The 21,018-nt window shown below is 37.0% G+C and overlaps 1 protein-coding gene across 8 annotated transcripts in view; it reads left to right on the top strand.

The window, feature by feature from the left end:
- The window catches only part of ATF6 (activating transcription factor 6), a 201,741-nt gene that overhangs the window by 27,980 nt on the left and 152,743 nt on the right, over positions 1–21,018 (top strand). For all 8 annotated transcript variants that reach the window (XR_012434266.1, XR_012434259.1, XR_012434263.1 and 5 more), the window contains 2 exons: positions 68–271; positions 10,292–10,512. Coding sequence is in view for 5 of the 8 variants with exons in the window: in XM_074038899.1 (XP_073895000.1) it covers positions 68–271; positions 10,292–10,512 (425 nt within the window). In the remaining 3 variants the exon portion in view is untranslated. The remainder of the gene's footprint in view (positions 1–67; positions 272–10,291; positions 10,513–21,018) is intronic.

The raw sequence follows: 21,018 nt of genomic DNA, 5'->3' as shown, positions 1-21,018 counted from the left end.
AATCTGTGTTTTAGGGCTTGCTTAATTGCTTTCACATTGACTTGTGGTTTGTCTGTTTTTTCTCCAGAAAGTGGACTGACTCCAAAGAAAAAAATTCAGGTGAATTCAAAACCTTCAATTCAGCCCAAGCCTTTATTGCTTCCAGCAGCACCCAAGACTCAAACAAACTCCAGCGTTCCAGCAAAAACCATCATTATTCAGACAGTACCAACGCTTATGCCATTGGCAAAGCAGCCACCAATTATCAGTTTACAACCTGCACCCACTAAAGGTACCTGAGCAGAATTTAAGGCTGTGTATGTTTATTTGGAGGGCAGTAAGGGTTGTGTCATATGATTTGTTTTAATTCAGGTTATAATTTCTGAGCACGTGCTGTTTGTCAGGAATGTATTTGGTTATGAGGACATTGCAGAGATGACTAATGTATGGTTCCTGTCATAACAAGGGATATAGCTCTCCAGACCAGTTACATCCGATGGCTATTTTGAAAATCTGGGACATTTTCTTGGTACCATTTTAATCTGGTGGATTAAATACAGAAACACAAATTTTTAGCTAGTTGAATGCAGAGTTCAGGTCAGCCAGATTTTTGTGGCTGTGAACTTTTTTTGTTTTTAAGGAGTATTTAAAATAATAGGGTCCATTTCAGGTGTGTGATAGCAATAGAATCAAGCCCTTAATCTCTGAGGAGGGTGCGTGGTTTAGTAAACAGTATATTGACCTGGTCACTATGAGCAGATATGAACTCTGTTTTCAACTAGCTAAGAATTTGTGTGTTTCATATTTTATCCACCAGATGGCCTCATATACTTGTGATTCTACAAGAGGTTTAGGTCATAATTGAAAGAAGTTCAAGTCTGAGGATTTGGTACTATTCAGATATAGGAGTCATTTGCGTATGGAGATCTCTTAGGTAGGTTAGTCATCATTGTACTCATACTGATGTCTGTGTACATTGAGTTCAAGAAAACTTGTGCAACATTCTTTTCTCTGGATTTAGTTTGTTGGCACCAGATGTGACTAGGCGATAAGGGGGTATGGGTTGTAAATAAATACCACTGTTACATTTGCTTTTATGACTGTATCTCATCTCCAATTGTAAATAGTTAGCTCGTTTTTTGGAGCATAGTTTTAATGAGGGTAAATTTGATAAATTTAATTTCCAGATACTCTTTTAGCTTTGTTCTATTACATGGTCATAGACAATGTGACATTGATGAAAAGAAGACCTAGATGAGAAAATGGATGGATCAGTGGAAATTCATCAATCAGTCCCACCAAAAATAAACAGACAAACAAACAAAAACCAGTTTGAAATTCCTGTCCTCTCAGTACAAAGTCAAAACTGCTGCTTTTTCCATATGAAAAATAGCAATCCTATAGAATAGGTATTCTTGTGATTTATAAGTGTGTATTAAGGGTTTATGAACTCCTTGAAATAAAATGCAGGATTTAATATATGTTCATATTTGGATTATTCTAGGGATAGTCTTCAAAACTTTCATTAGGATCTCATAAGGATCTGTGCCTTCCCAGAGGCTAAGAATTTAAACTAATGAAGAAACTCATTTAGTTCCCATAAGCTATTAAAATACGTCTATACAGAAAGTCTGACATTAATATGACTAGTGTATAAAGCAGGGGTCTTCCTAAGAATTTGCCCTTAGCAGATCATTGACTGTGTTTGAGTGATGGAAGATCTTACCTATAGTAAGAAGACAAACTGTTCTTTTCTGAGCAGTTTATCAGTTCCAGAAACCTGAATTACACGTTATTTGAAACTTCAGTACTTTCCTGTGATATGAAGACTATACTTATTTTTTTGTGAGCATGTGCTAATATGAGGAACTGCACCTTGTCTGTTTTTTTTTTTTTCTTTTTTTTTGAGACGGAGTCTGTCTCTGTTGCCAGGCTGGAGTGCAGTGGTGTGATCTCGGCTCACTGCAACTCCTGCCTCCTGGGTTCAAGTGGTTCTCCTGCCTCAGCCTCCAGAGTAGCTGGGACTACAGGCACGTGCCACCATGCCCAGCTAATTTTTATATTTTTAGTAGAGGTGGGGTTTCACCATGTTGGCCAGGATGATCTTGATCTCTTGATCTCGTGATTGCCCGCCTCGGCCTCCCAAAGTGCTGGGATTACAGGTGTGAGCCACCGCGCCTGGCGCCTTGTCTGTTTTTATAGTACAATCTAAATAGGTGGTGTTATTGTAATAACATACAGATTTAAGGTATGTTTTTCATTCATTTGAGAGTGGAGAGGGAGGAAGAAGGGAAGTATAGGCAAGGCATTATGCGGTTAATCATGTTTATACTAGTAGTAAGTATTTTATCATTGAAAAAGAAGAGATAATTTCCACAGGTTTAAGACTCAGATTCTCTAGCTTGGAATATAAAACTCTTCACAATTTGGCTCTAGTTTAGTTTTTAGTTTTTTTTTTTAATAGAGGGTCTCACTATATTGCTCAGTCTGGTCTCGAACTCCTGGGCTCAAGGGATCTACCCACCTCGATCTCCCAAAGCTCTGGGGTTAAGGCATGAGCCACCATGCCTGGCGTTCTAGTTTAGTTTTCGAACTTTATAATATTACTCTTTTCTATAAATCCCTTCTTCTAGCTCAACTAATCTGGCATTGTTCTTTGAATTCTCTTGTTTTTCCTAGTTTTTTGGCTCACCATTTTCTACCAACCAGCAACAACTTATGCCTACTTCTACTTCTCAGTCCTCCATGTCCTTTAAGACTGTTTTGAGTAGTGTAGATGAGAGATAATGAAAACCTGGAATATCAGTAAAAGTGGAGAACCAGGATGAAGAGTAGAGATGTTAAAAGTGTAGAATCATAGAGATTGGTAATTGGATCATGTAGAAGGAGGCTGAAGGATAGAGAGAAAGGTATCTAGGATGACTTCCATTTTTCTATCTTGGGGCTTTTTGGGTAGATGATGGCGAAAATTATTGAAATGGGAGACAGAGGTAAAATATGTTGCCCAGATCACTCTGCTAATAAGAAGTAGAGCCAGAACTTGAGCCCAGGTGGTCTGGCTTGGAGTCTATGTAAATAATCACTATACTGTATTGCCTTAAAAAAAAATGACAGATGTATTCCTTGCTCTCAAGAATTCTACACTTTAATTGGGGAATTAAATTCACACAAACAGTTAAATAACAGTCACTGTGATAACTAATACATTAATAACTCATGCAGTGCCCATATGGAAGCTATTATTATATAGAAAAGGAGATTAATAATAATAATAATTGCATTTAAGTTCTTACTATGTGCCAGACACTCTTCTAAGTGCTTAAGTGCATTATCTTATTTAATCCTTATGTCAACTCTATGGTGATGGGTTCTGATATCTCCATTTTATAGATGAGAACACTAAGCACAGATTATTTGCGTAAAGTCACACAGCTATGCTATTTCAGACAAAGTAGGCATTCAATAAATGTTTGATACATAGTTTAAAATCTTTGAAGAAAGTTTAAAAGAAAGAACTATCAAAATCAGTGAGTTACACATAGTCAAAAAAGTATGGCATTGAATCCAGCCATGTTCCATTAAGGAGGTTATGCATGTAATGCCAGAGAGGATTTTGAGCATGCTGAAATGGATAAACAGCCTTTGGAATGTCCTTTTTAACTGTTTCCACACTAGGAAGAGTAGTAACTATGTTCAGCTGCTATTTAAGGCCCCAGACAATTCTTTGCGTTGTAATTTGTGGCCTGGTCAGCATTTACCAAGTCACCATGAGAGTTTTTTGTTCTTTCACTTGGACATATTGTCATAGAAATTTAGTTGTTTCCCCTCATTCTGTGTTGAACCCAAACATGCCTAGAATATTTAGGGTATCCCTGATTTAGATGCTGGGTAATTTGAGGATACTTGGGTACTCTGGGATGAAAAGGCTTGATGTACTATATGGGAAAAAAAGGAGGCAGCAGTGGCTTGGTAGGACTCAAGCCACATTTGGTACAGATGCCTTGCCTTTGGTACACACACATCTCCTTTGTGTGATGCTCAGCACTCTCAGCAAGGAGACAGTGACTACACAGTGTACTACACAATTGGCAGTACAGATTTGGATTATTTTTCTTAATTAGTTTAAGAAATATTACAAAGCCTTCTGTACAAGTTATCTGCCAGGGCTTTAAATCTGTAACTGTAGCTAGAAATAGGATTCTTTCTTATAAGTTACCTAATTCATTATGTTTATACCTCTTCTGTTCTTTAAAATAGTCCCAAATTTCCCTGAACAGTGTTTAATTTTGGGGGGGTATCTTTTAATCATAATTTTTAAACTCAGATGATGTAGAACATGGCTTCCTGTAATACTCTTCTCAAAGTATTGGTTTAAGTCAGTGGTTCTCAATCTGTGTATTGTGGACCCTGGGGTGTGGGTGATGGGGGTAGTAGCCTTATGGCATTTTGCAGAGCATCTGTAAATCCATACTTGAAGCAAGCATTTTCTGTAGACCAAATAAATAATTTGTTTCATATATCTTTGTACAGCTCTTCAAATTTGTATAGCTATACTTCTGACTAGTAAACTCCAAGTTCATTTTAAATCTTCACTAAATTCTTAGCAGCCTTTTTCCATCATGTATTTTCTCAATCCACAGAAACTAAAAGGACAACCTTGATGATTTTGGGTGACCATGATATTATTTTATATTAAAAGAGAGCTCTTATATTCAGGAGCCTTTGGGGAGAGACTATGGGTTTTCTAGGTGTAGAATTATATCATCTGTGTGAGAGGTAGTTTGACTTCCTCTCTTCATATTTGGATGCCTTTTATTTCTTTGTTTTGCCTGATTGCTCTGGCTGCGACTTGAGCACTTGGGAATTCTTGATTTTTTTTTTTTTTTTTCTCTACAATATGATGAATATGTATTTTCATAGTGCCAGATTGACTGTAATTTCTTATTGTTATTAAAACCTAACACTTGGTCATATGCTATTTACTTTATGTGTTACTAATTTTTATTTGCGTATTTGGCGTAAACATATTTATGTCTGCTTATGAGTAATTTCTCTATTTTATATGTTTTTACTTCATAAAAGAATGGAGTCTACCTCAAAACAAATTAGGCATCAAAGGAACATACCTCAAAATAATAAGAACCATCTATAGCAAGTCCACAGCCAGCATCATAACGAATGTATGAGAGCTGGAAGCACATTCCCTTTGAGAACCAGAACAAGACAAGGATGCCCCTCTCACCGCTCATATTCAACATAGTGCCGGAAGCAGTCAGGCAAGAGAAAGAAATAAAAGGCATCCAAATAGGAAGAGAGGAAATCAAACCATCTCTCTTCACAGATGATACGATTCTATACCTAGAAAACCCATAGTCTCTGCCCAAGTCTCCTAGATCTGATACACAACTTCAGCAAAGTTTTAGGATACAAAATCAATGTACAAAAGTCAGCAGCATTTCTATACCCCAGTAATGTTCAAGCTGAGAGCCAAATCAAGAATGCAGTTTCATTCACGATAGCCAAAAAAAGAATATAAAGTACCTGGGAATACAGCAAGCTGGGGAGGTGAAAGATCTCTACAATGAGTATTACAAAGCACTGCTGAAAGAAATCAGAGATGACACAAACAAATGGAAAAACATTCCATGCTCATGGATAGGAAGAATCGATAGTGTTAAAATGGCCATACTGCTCAAAGCAATTTACAGATTTAATGCTATTCCTATCAAACTGCCAATAACATTTTTTACACAATTAGAACAAACTATTCTAAAGTTCACATGGAACTGAAAAAGAGCCTAAGTAGCCAAAACAGTCCTAAGCAAAAAGAACAAAGCGAGAGACATCACACTACCTGATTTCAAACTGTACTACAAGGCTACAGTAACCAAAACAGCGTGATACTGGTACAAAAACAGACACATAGACCTATGGATTAGGTTAGAGAACCCAGAAGTAAAGCTGCACCCCTGCAACCATCTGGTCTTTAACAAAAACAGACTGGGGGCAAGGATGCCCTATTCAATAAATGGTGATAAGATAACTGGCTAGCCATATGCAAAAGATTGAAAGTGGATCCTTTCCTTTAAGTGTATACAAAACCCAACTCAAGATGGATGAAAGACTTAAATGTACATGCCCAAATTATATTATAAAAACCCTAGAAGAAAATCTAGGAAATACGGTTCTGGACATAGGCCCTGTCAAAGATTTCATGATGAAGACTCCAAAAGCAATTGCAACAAAAACAAAAATCGACAAATGGGACCTAATTAAACTAAAGAGGTTGGGTGTGGTGGTTCACACCTGTAATCCGAGCACTTTGGGAGGCTGAAGGGTGGATCGCTTGAGATCAGGAGTTCAAGACTAGCCTGGCCAATATGGTGAAACCCCATCTCTACTAAAAATACATAAATTAGCCAGGCATGGTGGTGCATGCTTGTAATCCCAGTTACTTGGGAGGCTGAGGCAGGAGAATTGCTTGAACCCAGGAGGCCGCAGGTGCAGTGAGCTGAGATTGTGCCACTGCACTCTAGCCTGGGCGACAGAGCTCAAAAATAAATAAATAAAAATCAATTAAAGAGCATCTGCACAGCAAAAGAAACTATCAACAGAGTAATAGGACAGCCTACAGAATGGGAGAGAATATTTGCAAACAGTGTATCCAACAAAGGTCTAATCTCCAGAATCCATAAGAAACTTAAATTAACAAGCAAAAAACAAACAACCGCATTAAAAAGTGGGCAAAGGACATGAACAGACACTTGTCAAAAGAAGACATAGACATGGCCAACAAGCGTATGAAAAAATGCTCAACATCACTAATCATTAGAGAAATGCAAATCAAAACCACATTGAGATACCATCTCACATCAGTCAGAATGGCTACTATCAAAAAGTTGAAAAATATCCGATGCTGGTGAGATTGCAGAGAAAAGTGATTGCATATACATTGCTGGTGGGAATGTAAATTGGTTCATCCACTGAATGCAGTTTGTAGATTTCTCAAATAACTTAAAGCAGAACTACCATTTGACCCAGCAGTCCCATTACTGGGTATATACCCCCCAGGGAATATAAAGACACATGCACACATATGTTCATCATAGAACTGTTTGCAATGGTAAAGACATGGAATCAACCTAGATGCCCCTCAGTGGTGAACTAGATAAAGAAAATGTACATATACACCATTCAATACTACACAGCCATAAAAAAGAATGAAATCATGGTCTTTGCACCAACATGGATGGAGCTGGAGGCCATTGTCCTAAGATAATTAACGCAGGCACGGAAAACCAAATACCGCGTGCTCTCTTTTATAAGTAGGAGCTATACATTGAGTACACATAGACATAAAAAGGGAACAATAGACAACAGGGGCTACTTTTTTTTTTTTTGAGACAGAGTCTCGCTCTGTCTCCCTGGCTGGAGTACAGTGGCCCGTTCTCAGCTCACTGCAAGCTTCGCCTCCGGGGTTTACACCATTCTCCTGCCTCAGCCTCCCAAGTAGCTGGGACTACAGGCACCCGCCACCTCGCCCGGCTAGTTTTTTGTATTTTTTAGTAGAGATGGGGTTTCACCGTGTTAGCCAGGATGGTCTTGATCTCCTGACCTCGTGATCCGCCCGTCTCGGCCTCCCAAAGTGTTGGGATTACAGGCTTGAGCCACCGCGCCCGTCCAACAGGGGCTACTTTTGAGGGTGGAGGATACAAGGAGGGTGAGGATCAAAAAATTACCTGTTGGGTACTGTGCTCATCACCTGAGTGATGAAATAATCTGAGTGCCAAACAGCTGTGACATGCAATTTATCCATGTAACAAATCTGCATGTGTACCCCCTGAACCTAAAGTAAAAGTTGGGGGAAAGAAAAACTGAGTCCAAGGGAAAATAAGAAGGTAAAAATGTTTAATGATCATTTATGCCCAAGTATTAATACATATTCTCTACTCCAAATCCATGAAATTATTTTTAGATCTTCTTATCTGGGATAAAATGCTGCTTATTGTATTCTGCTACTTTCAGTGTGTTTTTTGAGGCCATCTGAAATAAGGGCTTTGCTTTTATAAGTTATCTTTTTTAGCTAAGACAGATGTTCTTGACAAACAGGTGTTCTGAATCTTTATTTTAATTTTTAGTTTTCCCCGATCCTTTGAAATACTGAGCTGAGTTTTACATGTGTCAACCTGTTTGAAAGCATAATGCTTTTTTTTTCTTAAATTATAAATTTACATGGGATTTTAGTTGCCAGTTATTTTAGTACCTTCATTTTGTTAGATAGGCTCAAGCAGCTGTGGATGTTAGGCAAGGCTTTCAACACCTTGTAAAAATCTGCCAGATCTGAAAGGAAGCACTTAGCAGGCAAGTAAAATTTTTAATAGATTAGTGTTATGAGTTGTATAAGTCTTTAGGTTAATGGTACAGGTTTAGTACCCCTTAAATGAAATGCTTGCAACCAGAAGTGTTTCAGATTTTGGGTACTTTTGGATTTTAGAATATTTGCATATATATAATGAGATATCTTGGGGACAGAACCCAAGTCTAACATGAAATTCATTTATGTTTCATGTATATCTTATACACATAGCCTGAAGGTAATTTTTATATAATATTTTAAGTAAGTTTGTGTATGAAACAAAGTTTGCATACATTGAACCATCAGAAAGCACAGTTGTCACTATCTCATGTGGACAATCTGTAGTTGTTTGGCACCACCATCATTCCTGGCTCTAAATTCATATGCTACTGACAAGCAATCATTTTGTTACACTTATTCACAAATTCACACGTAAGAACTTAACAAAAATTATGACATACCATCAATACAGTGGAAAAATAATGTGTACAGGGTAACTAGACAGGACAGTAGAATCACCAGAATAGAAGTGTCAGCTACTACACAACAGCAACAACAAAAAATGGCAGCTTTCAGTCTCTGCTTTTGATGCTATGTTTTCATTAAAAGCCTACTGTACCCTCTATTTTATGTCTTCAGGTGAGAAGAAACGTCAGAAGCAGTTGAGGGACTGGAAGTGGGTCCTCTGGGGATGAGGAGGCATTCTGTTGGATGACTTCTAGAAATGTTTTCTATGGAGTCATCTGCCTCATTAACAAGTTTTTGTCTTAGAAGTCTCTTTTTGATTTTATAAACTGACATGATTTCTTTTTCTGTTATGACTGTATGCTGCTTTAGTCATTTACTAGGCCCATCACACATTTTTACCATGCCATCTATAGGCACTTTTTCTGCTGAGTTAACAACACCATCTTCATTGTCATTTTTACAGATTGAGTATCCCTTATCCAAAATACTTGGGACCAGAAGTGTGGAGTTTTCCACTTGTGGAGTTGTGTCAGCACTCAAAAAGTTTTGGATTTTGGAGCATTTTGGATTTTGGGTTTTTGGATTAAGGATGTTCAACCTCTACTAATTCTCCTCAAATTAGCATAAATTTAAAATAATGATACATCCAAAGACTCTGAAAAGAATTGAAGGCCATTTTTGGGGGAAGAGGGAAAGGGCTGGTGTCATCTACAGACTTTTTTGAATCACAGATTTATGTTTACCGTGATTGTTAGCTAAGATTTAATCTCAAATGGTTTTAAGTTTTTTGGTATTTGTAGTCCTTTTTTTTTTTTTTGTCCTTTTTAGGGATGTGCCTGCCTCAGCCTCCCAAGTAGCTAAGACTCGAGGTACATACCACCATACCATACCCGGCTAATTTTTACATTTTTTTTTTGTAGAGACAGGGTATCACTATGTTGCCTTGCCTGGTCTCAAACTCCTGGCCTCCCAAAGCACTGGGATTACAGGTGTGAGCCACAGTGCCTGGCCTGTAGCTCCTTCTTCTTCTAATACTGAGTTACTATTACTACGTTTATGTTCAGATATTTTTGGTGTTGTGTGCATTTGTAAATCCTATTAATTTAGAATACATGACTCTCCATGTTCAGTGTAAAAGATTTGTTATTTATAATAAGACAAATCCTTTTAGCACTAACAAACTTCAGAGGTTAATTCTTAGAAATCCAGGGATTACAGCAAGTTTGATAGCTATTTAGTTGATAAAGATAAATAAGAAAGTATATTGTTAATGATAGTTCAAAGAGATGAATTTAGTTGGTCCCATTAAAAACATAACAAAGTCACCGTAAGTGTGTGCTGCTATTGATCCAATGTTTTAATTGATGGTGTCAAATCCCTTGGTGTTGATCTTACCCATTACGTCTGCAGAAGAGACCTAATTATAAGCTGCTTCCCCTGCCACAACAGTTGTGTACCCTCTGATTGCTTTTCTTTTTTCTAATGCAGGCCAGACGGTTTTGCTGTCTCAGCCTACTGTGGTACAACTTCAAGCACCTGGAGTTCTGCCCTCTGCTCAGCCAGTCCTTGCTGTTGCTGGGGGAGTCACACAGCTACCTAATCACGTGGTGAATGTGGTACCAGCCCCTTCGGCGAATAGCCCAGTGAATGGAAAACTTTCTGTGACTAAACCTGTCCTACAAAGTACCATGAGAAATGTGGGTTCAGATGTAAGTTTTGAAACTTAGTGCTTCTCTTAATGCCTGATTTAAAAACCAACAAAAAACACCTTTTGCTTTTGTTGCCTTTTTTTTTTTTTAGAGTTTCTTATATTGCATCAAATAAAAGAGTGTGCTGAATTGCACATCTAGTCTTTGGAGGAAAATTAGGGTAAGGCTTACTATGTTAGAATCTAAGTGAAAAGGTTTTTGAAAGTCTGAAGTGGTTTGATGAAAAGCGAAGTATGCATACCTCCCTCTTCTTTACTTCTTCTTTAGAACCAACCCTCTTATTACTCTTTTCAAGCCCTTACACCCTCAACCCAATCATCCATTAATATTTTACAGATTCAAAGTTTCCTGATTGAAATGTTTTAGCAACTCTTCAGATAAGAGTCTATAGACTACTTTTTAGGCGGGTTTTATATTTAGCTTTCTTCCTTGCCCTTTTGAAGGGTTTTCACCACTTCATAATGATGACTTGCTACTCCTAGGAATTCTGTCTCTTCGTGATTATTTGGTACTTTCCCATTTTTGCAAACCTTTAAATTTTCTAGCATGTTGTAGGGATTTCTTATGATTTGTAAATCAATTGGTTTCCTAAGACCTGTCACTCTCTAAAGCCAGTGACCGCACTTGTGAACTAACTCTTGCTTTCTTTCAAAATGATTGGAAATAACTCATGTTATGTATTAAACAGTAATTGAACATTTTGGTCCTAAAATTTAATGAATGTTATATAGTGAAACAGTGGATTCTCTAAAGTTATGATTGGGAAAGCAAAGTGTGTATGTTTTCTTTAAAATAAAAATGGATACTACCAGTTGTTAATATTACTTCTTCATCCTTTCTTTAGGTAGAATGCATTTGAAAAGTAATTTTAAAATCCTGTTGGTTATGCAAGGTTGTTTATCAGACTACTGTCTGATCTGTCTACCAGAATTTATTAACCGGCATGTCAGTGACCCATTTAATTATAAGATTGCTCCACAGTTGCATGAACAGTAATCTCAGCCAGCAATATTGTAAGAATTCGTAACAAAGGAATATTGTCTAGTGAAAGTAGAGCATCCAATTTCTAGAATAAGAGTCCCATCGTTTGTATAGGTATTGAAAACAATGCATGTCAAGACATGGAATAGGAAAATTAGTGTTGCTATGAGACTAGAGATCGTGGACAGTACAGGATTAGGCTTGACTGTTATGTTGGTTTGTTTTGAGGACTAGAAGAGGTAAGCACAATGCTTATGGTGTAATAGGCTTTAATACATAGTGTGTGTTTCAGTTGAAGATGAAACAATATGTTGCTGGGATGGGAAGGTGGTGAGCACAGGATAGAGGCAACTGGATTGGCAAAATGTTGATAATCATGGAAGCTGGGTGTTTATTTTTCTATCCTTTTGGTGCATGGAAAAATTTCTACAATATGTAAAAAAAAAAAAAAATGACAACAACAAAAATCCAAAAGCTTTCTGTGATATTTTCAATTAAAAAGTTGTGTGACCAATAAGAAAAGAGTATGGTTTTCATGGGAGACCAACCAGGTTAAGAATGATGAAAAAGGATTTTTTAAAATAATCCTTTGAAATTTGTTTTTAATACTCTTTAAATTATGAACTTGAATGTTTCTTATATAATACCAAATGAAACTTGCAACAGAAAATATCCAAAGTTGCCTTTATGTAATATGTTAGTACATTAAAAATTTTTTTGTTTTGTTTTGTTTTTTGTTTTTTTGAGACAGAGTCTCGCGCTGCCGCCCAGGCTGGAGTGCAGTGGCCAGATCTCAGCTCACTGCAAGCTCCGCCTCCCGGGTTTACGCCATTCCCAGCCTGCCTCAGCCTCCCGAGTAGCTGGGACTACAGGCGCCCGCCACCTCGCCCGGCTAGTTTTTTGTATTTTTTAATAGAGACGGGGTTTCACCGTGTTAGCCAGGATGGTCTCGATCTCCTGACCTCGTGATCCACCCGCCTCGGCCTCCCAAAGTGCTGGGATTACAGGTTTGAGCCACCGCGCCCGGCTAAAATATTTTTATGAAATATTTTAGACATGAAAAAAAGATAAAGACTAATAGAACTTTAAAAATACATAGGTCAACAGTATATCACTGTTGTTAAAAATATTAACAATATTAATTTAAGTCATCCCAAACATGGAAAAGTCCAGAGAAGCATAGCTAGGATGGGGAGAATATCTAGAAACCATGTCATAGGTAGAGGAGTGGGTTAAGGGTTGGAATGATTCAGTAAACTGAAGAAGAGAGGATGGAAAGTAGACCTGGGAGCCATCTTCCAGGAAAGGAGGGTTGTTATGTGGAAAATAGAATTGTTTGGCTTGTTCCAGAAGAGTTATCTGGAACAGGCGCAGGAAAGATATAGAAAGGTTTCTTCTAAACATGAGGTTTTTGGATACAGTCATTGTATTTAAAAACCAGAAGAGCACCCCCCGCCTTTTTTTTCCCCACTTTTAGGCTTACTGTCTGAATAAAGAGCATCTTAATGTTGGCAATCATCACTATATGCCATTGACCCATTTTATACTCTCTAAACATAGTCCAATTAATTATATGTTGGTCTATTACCCAGACATCCTTTATTAGTTCTCTGGTGTGAAAGACCGTGTCTGTTCAGCTTTTGTACTCTTAAGGGGGCTCTGTAAATTTAAAGTATTTTTAATGAACTATTTTAGACATGAAAAAAGATAAAGATTAATTAGAACTTTAAAAATATATAGGTCAACAGTATATCACTGTTAAAAATATGAGAAAATATAGAACCAATAAATACTGCTAGAAACAAAAGCTAATACTTATTAGTTCTATGTTTTCCTATCTCACACATCCCCCAGTTCTTCCATGTTAATTGAGACTTTGTCAACAAAGTCTCAATGTATGAATGTAAAATGTATGAGTGTGTACATTTATTGTATGAATGTGCATTTAGATTGTTAATTTTTTTAACAGTGATATACCATTGACCTGTGTATTTTTAAAGTTCTAATTAGTCTTTATCTTTTTTTGTGTCTAAAATATTTTATTAAAAATACTTTAAATTTACAGAGCCCCCTTAAGAGTACAAAAGCCGAATAGACACAGTCTTTTCAAAGTTTAGAACTGACAGGATTATAAAAGAAAGAAAGATTCAAGTACTTTATGTTTAATGCAAAGAGACCTAAGGACAATTAGAATAATTTTCTAGTCAACCTGCATTGAGGTTTTTGTGCTTATTTTTACTTGGCCAGCACATTGAGACATGAGCCAAGCCTTTCAATATGAGGGTTTTTTTTGGTAGAAATTTTGACTGAATGTTTATTTCAAGTAAAGAAACATTAGTCTATCCTAGCAGCAGGCCAACCCACTCAGGAACCCAAAGTAAATCTGTTCCAGAAGGTGTCGCAGAGCAGAACTTTGATCAGAACTTTGATAGTCTTCTGCATTAGTAACTTTGTTGACCTCAGTATTACATGTGTCTGTTAAAACACTAGTCCTGTTAAATTAGGATAAATTTGAATTAATATAAATTCCTAATTTAAAATGGTCAAAAAGAAAATGTTTTTATCGTATACTTTTTGTACTTTTAAACCAAAAGTATGGTAAAAAAATTATAAATCACCAAGAAAAAAATCATATCAGTTTTTTGTGGCTTTGTAATGCTGACATGGCTTCTTTTTCTACCTTTTTTAGTTCTTTTGTTTGGCTGATTTCACTCTCTAGAGGCCTGCTACTGCCATAAGTAGTGTTTTTAGCATACCATATTCTGCAAACTGCATTAAATGCCACATTTTCTGTTATGAAACAGTTTGCCTGGTTCAAATTATAATCTTACTCTTCCTGCCTTTTGCTGGCAAATCTGTTTTGTTTAACTCTTGGAGACCTCACCTAAGTTTTCAAGAAATATGGTTTGTTTTTGACTGTGATCCTGATGGAAAAAATGAACATGATCTCTCATTTCAGTGTAGAAGTTCTCTGTGCAGTTTCTTAATAATGGCAATCTTGGAACTACAAAGTTGACTTTATAGGAGAGCATGCTTATCTTTCTTTAAAGGGCTATTTAATGTTGCCACACGTCAAACCAAGGGCTTAACAACAAGCAGTCTGTTTAAATCTGCATTGCACTCACTACTTCCACCTACCCATCATAATCCCATAAAGTTTATGAAACATTACTGCCCTGGTTTTAAGGTTATAGGAATTACATTGTTTTAGTTATTGGCACAAAAGACCAGAAAAAAAAGTGGTAAAATTCTACATTTTCCACAGTGGGCCACATTGGAGCAAATACTTTTAGTGGAAATCACCAAGTGGGAATAATGGAAAGAAAAGTTTCCAGAACTAACACAGAACTAGAAATAACCTCAGATGTGAGGTTGATGAAGGAATACAAACTACCGTTAGGAGCCTCCTTCCTTCCGGCTCAGTCACCGCACTGAATACCTTCCAAACTCTTCATCACCTTTCACCCTGTTTCTAAATCCTATAGTTAGGAAACTTGATCCCCTCCATCCCAAAATGACTACCTTTTGGGAGTCCCTGCCTTGGGTTCCTAGAACCATCATGAGAAGGCAGGTGCTGGGGGGAATCCTTTTCTACTGGTTTGCAGGTATTAGAAATGGCATGAAGGGGATTCTCCTGTCATACCAAATTAGAACTTTGTATATCCTTTCTCTAGAATTGGTGTACAGTTAATTTAGGGATTTCAGGTATTTTTAGTATTGTTCTATGGAAGTGATGTGATATGGGCCTAGATGGGTGCCCTGCACACAGTGTTCCTCTCTTGCAGTGGAGGAACGTGAGCTTGGAGAATCTATCATGCTTATAGCAAGCAGAAAGCAAGCCTCCTCATTGTCCAGAGGGAGATTTCATCTCATCCTTCAAGGTTGCTTGTTGGTAACTGAACCTTGAGAATGGCCTGAGAAAAGAGTGATCCGGGCCTTGCATTCTTTGCATACCCAATAAGACGTGTAGGAGCAAAACTCATAAGAGACTCCCTGGAGGTGTGTTTCTCAAGAAAATATGTCTATAATAATCTATTTGCAATGCATAGCAACTCAGAAAAACAGAGAGTGCCTATGTTTTATTTCAGGAAAAAAGCAAAACTTCAATGGGCATTTAAGTTGCTTGTTTTATCTGTAACACCCAAGAATAGGACTCTGGTTAGGTCAATACGTGAGCTGAATCTCCTTAAATTATGTGGCTAGCTTAGATATCAGAAGATAAATAATGAATAGGCACTTTTTAATAACTTCTAACAACCAAGAAGTTGAGATCATGATGTTTCTTTAGGCTGCAAAGTAGAGGAATCTATCAGAACAAATCCAATAGGAAGGATCTTGAGAGCTGGAGTTATCCAGAGTTTAGTAAAAAAAAATTACTTCTGTGCTGACTCCATTATGGCTTTGCTGCTACCAGGAACTCTGCAAATAAAACAAAATATGCTTCGTTAAAATATTGCAGTATCTCTTTAAATGTAGGTTTGGAGCTTCTAAACATTTATCTTGAATAAAGATTTTGGCAGTTCAGTTTCATTTGAGGCTATAGTAGTTTTGGAAGGGGAAGTGAGCAGGTTTTTTTTTTTGTTTATTTTCCCTTCCTGATGCATTGCATTAGGGTAAATTTATGTTATGGCAACCTTAGCATTCTTTATTCTGTACTTTTTGTACTTTTTAGTTTGGCATTTTTTTTTCTTTTTTGAGACAAAGTCTCGCTCTGTTGCCCAGGCTGGAGTACAATGGCGCGCTCTTGGCTTACTGCAACCTCCGCCTCCCAGGTTCAAGCGATTCTCCTGCCTCAGCCTCCTGAGTAGCTGGGACTGCAGCTGTGCGCCACCTTGCCCAGCTAATTTTTGTACTTTTAGTAGAGACGGGGTTTCACCAGGTTGGCCAAGCTGTTCTCGAACCCCTGGCCTCAAGTGATCCACCTGCCTCAGCCTCGCAAAGTGCTGGGATTACAGGCATGAGCCACTGCACCCAGCAGTTTGGCATCTTTGTAAGAATAATAAATAATTATTTTTAAGGATTCTGATTTTTATCTTAATAAATAATGAAATACTTCTCTCTCCTTTCTCTAATTTCCATTCTCAAAACCTTGTGGGGACTCATTCTAGGGAGACAGTCCTTTTATGCCCCAGAGGCTTTCTTGCAAATCAGTTTTCCTGTCTGGTAGTCATTCTTACTAGTTTTGTGTGCATTCTTCCGGAGACAGTTCTTTAATATATAAGTACTTATAGTTTTATTTATTGACCTATTTTATAGAAAAGGTAGTATACTGTACATGTCATCTTGCAGCTTGCTTTTCTCACTTATACCTTAGAGATCTTTTCATATCAGTGCATAAAAAGTTTCCTTCTTGTTCTTTTTTTTTTTTTTTTTTTTTAAAGACTGTCTGCCGCTCTGTTGCAGTCGTGTGCAGTGGCACGATCATAGCTCACTATTGCCTTGAATACCTGGGCTTAAGCAATCCTCCTGCCTCAGGTTCCTGAGTAGCTAGATATGTGCCACCTGGCTAAATTTTGATTTTTTTTTTTTTTTGTAGAGATGGGGGTCTTGTTATATTGCGCAGGGTGGTCTTGAACTCCTGGTCTCAAATGATCCTCCTGCAGTGGCCTCCCAAAGTGCTGAGATTACAGGCATAAGCCACCGTGCCTGGCCTTTTTCTTATTCTTTTAATAGCTGCATTTTAATAGCTACATAGTAACCTACTTCATAGGGGTGCCATAATTACTGTAAAATTTTGCAGTCTTTTTCTTTATAAACATTTCTACATTGAATAATTTGGTACTTATTTCATTTTGTTCATATACAAATATATCTATGGGAGAAATTTTTAGAATTGGATTTGCTGGGCCAGAAGGTAGGTACTTGTTCAATTTTGATAGGTTTTACCAAATGGTCCTCCATTGAGATATTTCTAATTGAGAAGTCACAGGGCTTAATGGAGTCCTTGCATGGGTTTCAGTGTTTCCATAATCAGCATGCTGTATTAGTCAGTTCTCACACTTCTATAAAGAAATACCTGAAACTGGATGATTTATAAAGAAAAGAGGTTTAATCGTCTCATGGTTCTGCAGGCTGTACAGGAGGCATGACTGGGGAAGCCTCCGGAAATTTACAATCATGGCTGTGGGTGAGGGGGAAGCTGGCACATCTTACATGGCTACAGCAGGAGAAAGACAGAGAAGGGGAAAGTGCTACACACTTTTAAACAACCAGATCTTATGAGAACTTACAATCATGAGAATAGCAAGGCAGAAATCTGCCTCCATGATCTAATCACCTTTCACCAGGCCCTTCCTCCAACATTGGGGATTACAGTTTAACATGAGATTTGGGTAGAGACACAAATCCAGATCAGATCACACCCCTTTACCCCACCTCACCCCATCCCTCATATAGTTGTTAGCAATGTGCATGTGCATTTGTCTGGGGAGTCTATAACCTCTTTTGTTGTCTTTTTTTTTTTTTTTTTTTTTTTTTTACAGCTTCATTGAGATAAAATGCACATTCCATAAGGGTCACCCTTTTGAACTATACAATTTAGTGGTACCATCACTGCTGTCTAATTCCAGAATATTTTTGTCACCCTAAAAAGAAAACCCCATGGTCCATTAGCCATAGTCTTTCCTCATTCCTCCCTTCCTGTAGCCCCTGGTAGCCATTTAATCTGTTTTCTGTCTGTGTGGAGTTGTCTGTCCCAGACGTTTCATATGAGTGGAATCATATACTACGTGCCCTTTTGTCTATGGCTTCTTTCACTTACCATATGTTTTTCAAGCTTCAGCCATGTTGAAGCATGTATCAGTGTTTATTCTTTTTTATGGCTGAATAATATTCTGTTGTATGGGTATACCACATTTTTGATAATCCATTCATCAGTTGGTAGACATTTGGGTTGTCTCCGCTTTTTGTCTGTTATGAATAATGCTACTTTGAACTCTCGTGTATATTTTCACAGTCTTTTAAGAACCGTTTTTAATATATAAAGGTATAAATCAGAAAAGTGCAAATTCAACAATCAGTGGACAATATGTACAAATAGATAATTCACAAAGAAGAATGGTAAATTTTAAAAATGAAAGTGTCGATGGCTGTATATTCTTGAAGAGGTATTCCCTCTGAAAGATTACTGTTTTATAACCATGTGAAAGAATATTAATTGTTAGCAGGAGAGATCTTGTGGCTGCTTACAGGTAGTTCGAGAATGATATTCAAGAATTTGAAGTGTTATGGTTAGACTTTTCTGTGGCTCTTATCTCCCTTGAGTATGAGTTCTAAAGGAAAGTATCTTATGGCTTCTTATAACTTCCCAGTGTGTGTACACTGCAGCTGTGTGTGTGTGCTCCCACATGTTAAACTTTGGTTATTATATGAGTGCACATGTTAAACTTTGTATTTGGTTATAATTTTAAATTTCAAAAAGTACAAAAACAAAAATAGTACAGAGAACACTCAGGTATTCTTCAGCCAGATTCACTTGTTGTTAACCTTTTACCCAATTTGCTGGCTTATTCTTTATCTACCTACCTACCCATCCATCCGGCATCCATCCGGCATCCATCCATCCATCCATCCACCCATCCACCATCTAACCATCCATCCATCCCTATACACACAATTTTTTTCCTGAACTATTTTAGGGGTAAGTTACATACCTCACAGTATTTTACCCCTAATTTTTTCAGTGTGCATTTTCTAAGAATAGGTACATTCTTTTATCAACTTCAATAATTTACATTAATAAAATAGTTCAATCACCTGTCAATATTACAATTCTGTCAGTCGACCCAATATTTACTGGGTTTCACAAAGTCCTTGTGAAGGGGGCATTTATTCCCATTTTACTACTGAAGGAATCAACTAGCTAAGTGATTCAACAAATGTCGTATTGCTAAGATGGCTAATGTAATAAAGTACTATGTGCCAGGCACTTTTCTAAGTGCATAACTTGTAAATACTGTCTTTAAATCTTATAACAGCTCTTTGAAATGAATCAGGACCCTGAGGAATACAGAGTAAGGAACAGACAGAGTGCCCAGGGGAATGTTAAGTTTTAGGCACTTTTTCTGCTTCTGTAGTGACTAAATAAGATTTCATGCTTTTGTGTGTGTGTGTGTTAATTTTAAAACTTAAAATCTGAAAATGGGAGCTGGAAAAGGTGCAGGTATTTTCAATATTGCTTTAGTTGCATGGTATATCAGAGCAGCTGTGAGTTACATTCTTGATGGAAGTAATAATTTTGCCTCCTCTCTCTCTCTCTGTGTGTACATGTGTGTGTGTGTGTTACATAATTTTCCTGAAAGTCGTATTTGTATGGTATATTATAGCTTACAGAGAACTTTCATGTCTATTACCCATTTGATTCTCACCCCATTTGAGGTGAGATCATTTGACCACTTATAATTGAGTTAGGATTCAAGCCTAGCTCAATTATAACTGGTCTTCTCCTAATCTAGTGCTGTCGTCATTACTCTGTGCTCCATTAATAGAGGCTTTACTTTCAAGGTAGTCCTGATGCAGCTCAGACTTTAAATTACCCAAGTCCTTTGCTTACAACTTTATGGGAAAACAAAAAAGAAAAGAAAAATAAAAAGAACAAATTACCCAAATCTCGAAACTTGGTGCTACCTTTTTTCTCCCCTTACAAATGTTTTTTCTTAATTCATAAAAATTAAGATAGTTTTAAGATTTAATTTTCAAAAATTAAGATAGTTTTAAGATTTAATTTTTTAAAATTAAAGTAGCAGATAGTTTTAAGTCATGAGGGACAAAGTTTCAGAAAGATTGACCTTATTTGAATAATTTGGTGGTATCAAATGAAACCTTTAGCAAAACTAATAAGATCCATATTTTATTATATAGTAGTCATTGTTGTGCTACATCGTTGTGCCAATTAAATTAAGTGTATCTATTTAGCAGCAGCTCTAGAATTATTTTGTTTTCGGATTGGATGGGACCTTTAGAGGACTAATGAAGTGGCTTTAAACTTTTTTATCCACAATCCACAGTGAGAAATGTATTTAACTTCTCTTTCTCTCTCATACACAATCTCATGAAACAACTCTTACTACATATAAAGCACCCTTTTTCTTTTATTCTGTCCTGTGCTTTTCTGTCAAATTGTTTTTAAAGGCTGTAGTGATTTACTAAAGCGATAAACCTGATATTGGGTTATAATAATGTCAAAAGCACTATTCTGGCTTAACTCTCTCTTTTTACTAATATGTAAATAGACCCTACAAGGCGACGTGACTTTTCTTTTTTTTTTTGATTGTCCAATTAGGTCATTGCAATGCTGGGTCAGGAATTAAGGACACCTAACTTCCAATTTTGTATTTTCATTTAATGACTTAAATTACTATTAACTTTTATTAGTTACATCAAGTATTTCTTTTGTTTAGTTACATCAAGTATTACTTTTTTATAGTTACATCAAGTGGAGTCATTAACTGAAATAACAGGAAATCATTTTGCGGCTCCTTTGAAGATCCCTGTGTACAGGACTTGAGTCCCTCCATTCTTCAAGAG

The sequence above is a fragment of the Macaca fascicularis genome, chromosome 1, assembly GCF_037993035.2.
Source record: "Macaca fascicularis isolate 582-1 chromosome 1, T2T-MFA8v1.1".
In the NCBI taxonomy this organism is placed as follows: domain Eukaryota; kingdom Metazoa; phylum Chordata; class Mammalia; order Primates; family Cercopithecidae; genus Macaca; species Macaca fascicularis.
Note: the sequence above shows the minus strand (reverse complement) of the source record. Positions and strands in the feature narration are given on the sequence as shown.